Consider the following 4,862-nt stretch of genomic DNA (forward strand, 5'->3'; position numbering starts at 1 on the left):
AAAACATGATTCGTGATTAAATTTAACATTAGGGTTATCTGGTGCTAATTTTTTTTGTTAAGGGTCACTGGTGCAAGAAGTCAAAAAGTTAGGAATATATGGTGCAGTTAATTCTTCAATCTATATATATTTATATTAAATTTCAATTTTAAAAATTATGTTTCCAATTCAAAGAACACCAATATTATATTGTTATACTTTATATTTGTATAAAAAAAAGAGTTATAAAGGAAATTTCAAAATTTTGAAAAGTGCAAAATAAAAGAAATTCTATAAGATTATGAATTCAAAAAACCACTATATTTTACTTTGTGCAGGCATTAGTAAAACATTTGTCATACTCCATGTACAAAGCAAAAATAAGGAAAAGGAAAATCCTTAATTAAAAACTGAATTCGTCAATGAGATTATTAATCAAAGAAAACATAAGTAATTTATTGCAAAACTGCGTCATTTCATATTACAGCACAAGGGGTTGTGTTTTCCCCACATTGGGGATCCTCCCCCTTATCCTTCGGGAGATGGATCTCCTGTTGTACTCTCACAACATAATTTTTTTTAAAAACTTAATTAATATTTTAATAATTTATTTTATAAATAAAAAATTCTAATTGTGAGAGCAGAACGCTCCCTGCTCCCAATCCATTCCCTATCCTATGACAAAATATCTGTATAAACCATATAAATCCAAGAACCCTCTTAGTCGTGTTACATCTATGGGACCTTGCTAATCTAGAATAGCTTGTAGGAGTAACTTTTTAGGATGGAAAAAAAAACAGTTTTATTATATTAAAATATAGTTGTCCACGCCACTTTTTTTAATTTTGGACTATTCTCGCTAGGATGGTCATTTTTTTATGTAAGATTCTAGAATGAGTATCTAATAAGGTTGGTGACTAAAATAAATAATGTAGTAGTACTAGGTTGGTTTTATTGACTAATCTAAACAGGAATATGCTTACGCTTATTCAATTGGTTATTCACACAACTGCAGCCACGACTCAGTAGGCCTACGCTCACCAGATCCATCATTATCACCAGCAAATTAATTATTAATAAGATATTACGATACTGATGATTGTAATTTGTGAGATTGAAAATCTGATTGCTAGAAACTTACGCGTTTAATGTAACATTTCCGTTGATAATGAAATTAGTACTGCTGACTTTTCTTATTTTTTAATCTAAACAAATCATTATTCAACTCAATTATGCGCCACAAAGTCAGGTATTATCCTAATTTATTATACATATACGTCAAAGTTATTTACGATAAATACCATCATTAAAACACTAATAATAATATGAATCATACTCCTATTTATCATTAACACTGCTTTTACTATCATTCTCCTATTCTCTCTTACTTTACCAATTTTGTTTTAATTTCAGTGTCATGTCATATATCCATATTTTTATGGGACGGAGGGAGTACTAATCTGTCAAATACTTATTATACATTTGCAGATAGTTCAACTTCAAAACTCCTAGAAGAAATAGAAATTCAAGTCTATGGAGAGAATGTGCATTTGTGACTTTTATTAAGAACAATTGGTGAATAGAATAAGTTTGTAACAAAGAATATAGCATGAAGTTGAGTTGTCTCTATTGACCATTCTCATACATTCAAATTAGGGGTGGGTAAACGGTTTTCGGTTAATCGGTTAACCGAGAACTGAACCGAAACCGATCGGTTATAACCGATAACCGACATTTACGGTTATCGGTTCGGTTCCGATTTTAAGTTTTGCTAAAAGTCGGTTATCGGTTATAACCGACCGGTTATAATTCAATTTTAATTTCAATTATATGTTTATTTAATACTAGAATAAATTATAATTTACTTCAAACTTTGTCACAATGGAAGAAATTGTAATTTATATCTAAATTTTGTCTAAATCAATTCAAAAAAAGTCCATTTTAATTTGTGTCACTATCAATTAGAGTATTATACTTATAAATTTATATCTCAAAGTCAATAAAGTTCTTAAGAATTACTATTTTAATTTTAAATATAGAATAACCCTTCACTTATTATTGGAGACAAGTTTTTAAAGTATAAAATATAGATCATGTAAAGTTCTAAGTCTTTTAAAGTGCCTAAACAATTTATATATTACTTTTAAATAGGACTATAATAATAACAATAATAATAATAATAATAATAATAATAAAAATAAAAGTAGATGAAAAGTTAAAAGTTAAAACCATAAATAATTTTAAATTCAATTATATTTTTAATTAATAATAACAAAAATTGTAATTTACTTTTAAACTTTGTCACAATAGAAGAATCTGTAATTTACTTCCAAATTTTGTCAAAGTCTCATATTGCATATTTGCAATGTCAAAAAAATCTATTTTAATTTGTTACCTATTAGTTATTTATACTTATAAAGTTATAATATATCAAATTCAATAAAGTTTCTAAATATATTTTTAAAAACAAGATCTCTCAAAGTTAACAAGTGCTTAAGCAATACTACTATTTTAAAAATAAGATAACCTTTCACTTATTATTAGAGAAAAGTTTTCAAATTTTATATCATTTAAAGTTTAAGTCTATTAAAGAGCATAATAATAATAATAATCTGTAATTTACTTCTAAATTTTGTCAAAGTCTCATATTGCAAATTTGCAATGTCAAAAAAGTCTATTTTAATTTGAATTAATTTATTATGGTGTAGGATAAAATTGAATGATTATGACTAAAATGCAAAAAAATATGATAAAAAATTTGACGTTTTCGGTTTTACAATCATGCAGAAATGCGTAGAATTGAGAATACACAAAATCAATTAACAATCTTTGTGAGAAAATTTCATAATTTTATATATTATAGATTCAATCATTGAATTGAATGATTGATCATTGAAGGATGGCCGTGAAATAGTTAATTCAACTTTCGGTGATAAACTAATAGTGTGATTAGGTGTAGGTTGAGTTATCTATCACAACCTTAATCATGCAAAATAAATATTTGAATAAGTTAAATCAATTCGGTTAGTTCGGTTATAACCGAGAACCGACCGGTTCTAACCGAGTCGGTTAATTAAGTAATCGAATCGAAGATCGGGTTGGTTCCGGTTAGGTTTTTGAAGGCATTTTGGAGTCGGTTAACCGACAAGTTGGTTCGGTTATTAACCGAACCGACCGAATAACCAGCCCTAATTCAAATGCCTCCGCGCTCAGCAGATACATCACCATCTCTTAAACTCTTTTTCCTATAAATACTCTTTCAACAATATGCCAAACTATCATTCACTCACTCATTTTTCTCTCTAATTTCTACTATTGTTTGCTTACATATTTCTAATTACCAATACATAACATACATTTTGTGTTAAATGGCGAAATCACACGAAACAGAGCACCCTGTGAAGGCATTTGGATTGGCAGCCACAGACTCATCTGGCCATCTCTCCCCCTTCAAATTCTCCAGAAGGTGCTTTGCTTTCCAATATATATATACACCTCTGATGAATAATATACTATTATACTTATACATGATCAATTTGCAGGGCAACTGGTGATGATGATGTGCAGTTCAAAGTGTTGTATTGTGGGATCTGCCACACCGATCTTCATTACCTCAAGAACGAGTGGGGAGTCACTCCATATCCCATTGTTCCTGGGTAACTTTCTGCAAATTCATATCATGTAATCATGCCGATAATATTGACATGGATATATGATTGCAGGCATGAGATTGTTGGTGTGGTAACAGAGGTGGGAAAGAAGGTTGAGAAGGTCAAAGTTGGAGACAAAGTTGGTGTGGGATGCATGGTCGGATCTTGTCGATCGTGCGAGAGCTGCCAGGAAGATCTTGAGAATTACTGCCCCAAGATCATCCCCACTTACGCTGCTCCCTACCATGATGGCACCATCACCTATGGTGGTTACTCCGATATCATGGTTGCTGATGAGCATTTCATTGTTCGTATTCCCGAAAATATGCCATTGGATGCTGCTGCTCCTCTTCTATGTGCCGGCATCACCACCTACAGCCCCATGAGATACTTTGGACTAGACAAGCCCGGGATGCACATCGGAGTTGTTGGTTTGGGCGGACTAGGCCATGTTGCTGTCAAATTTGCCAAGGCTTTCGGCTGCAAGGTCACAGTCATTAGCACTTCCCTCAGCAAAAAGGACGAAGCGCTTTCGCATTTGGGCGCAGATTCGTTCTTGATCAGCAAAGATGCTGATGAAATGCAGGTACAAAAAGAAATATCCCTTGTTTTATTAGCATCACTATCATCCCTAAATTGTGAATGTGGATTGTAATACTATTATATATAGGGTGCTATGGGAACAATGGATGGTATTATTGATACAGTATCAGCACATCATGCTTTGATGCCACTCATTGGCCTCTTGAAGGCTCACGGAAAGCTCATAATGCTTGGCGCCCCAGATAAGCCTCTCGAGCTACCGGTTTTTCCTCTACTTGCAGGTACAATACCTATATAGTATCAATTCTATGACATAATAGTAAAATCAATCATTTTTATGACACTAATATGAGTTTGAAATGAATATTCTTTTAGGGAGAAAGATGATATCCGGGAGTGGGATCGGGGGAATGAAAGAGACCCAAGAGATGATTGATTTTGCAGCCAAGCACAATATAAAGGCGGATATTGAACTAATTTCAGCAGACTACGTTAACACTGCTTTAGAGAGGCTGACCAAGGCTGATGTGAAGTATCGGTTTGTGATAGATGTTGCCAACACTCTCCAACAATCTTGAACTCGACTCTTCAAAGGAAGCGATTGTTCTTCTCTTTGTTTTGTTTGTCCTTTGATGGAAGAGATTGTTCTTATCTTATTTTGTTCAATTTTACACATATATATCACTGTTG

General features: G+C 32.2%; 1 protein-coding gene across 1 annotated transcript; it reads left to right on the forward strand.

The window, feature by feature from the left end:
• The first annotated feature begins 3,347 nt into the window (after nucleotides 1–3,347).
• Nucleotides 3,348–4,862, forward strand: LOC125213619 (8-hydroxygeraniol dehydrogenase-like). The gene is made up of 5 exons (XM_048114265.1): nucleotides 3,348–3,445; nucleotides 3,522–3,635; nucleotides 3,702–4,215; nucleotides 4,300–4,453; nucleotides 4,548–4,862. The coding sequence occupies exons 1-5, from the start codon at nucleotides 3,348–3,350 to the stop codon at nucleotides 4,748–4,750; spliced, it is 1,083 nt and encodes a 360-aa protein (XP_047970222.1). The 3' UTR covers nucleotides 4,751–4,862.

This window comes from Salvia hispanica, chromosome 3, assembly GCF_023119035.1.
Source record: "Salvia hispanica cultivar TCC Black 2014 chromosome 3, UniMelb_Shisp_WGS_1.0, whole genome shotgun sequence".
Taxonomy (NCBI): domain Eukaryota; kingdom Viridiplantae; phylum Streptophyta; class Magnoliopsida; order Lamiales; family Lamiaceae; genus Salvia; species Salvia hispanica.

Coding starts and splice junctions, on each gene's coding strand:
- LOC125213619 (XM_048114265.1), top strand. CDS start 3,348: ATGGCGAAATCACACGAAACAGAGCACCCTGTGAAGGCATTTGGATTG. Junction 3,636..3,701: donor CCATATCCCATTGTTCCTGG/GTAACTTTCTGC, acceptor ATATGATTGCAG/GCATGAGATTGTTGGTGTGG. Junction 4,454..4,547: donor GGTTTTTCCTCTACTTGCAG/GTACAATACCTA, acceptor ATATTCTTTTAG/GGAGAAAGATGATATCCGGG.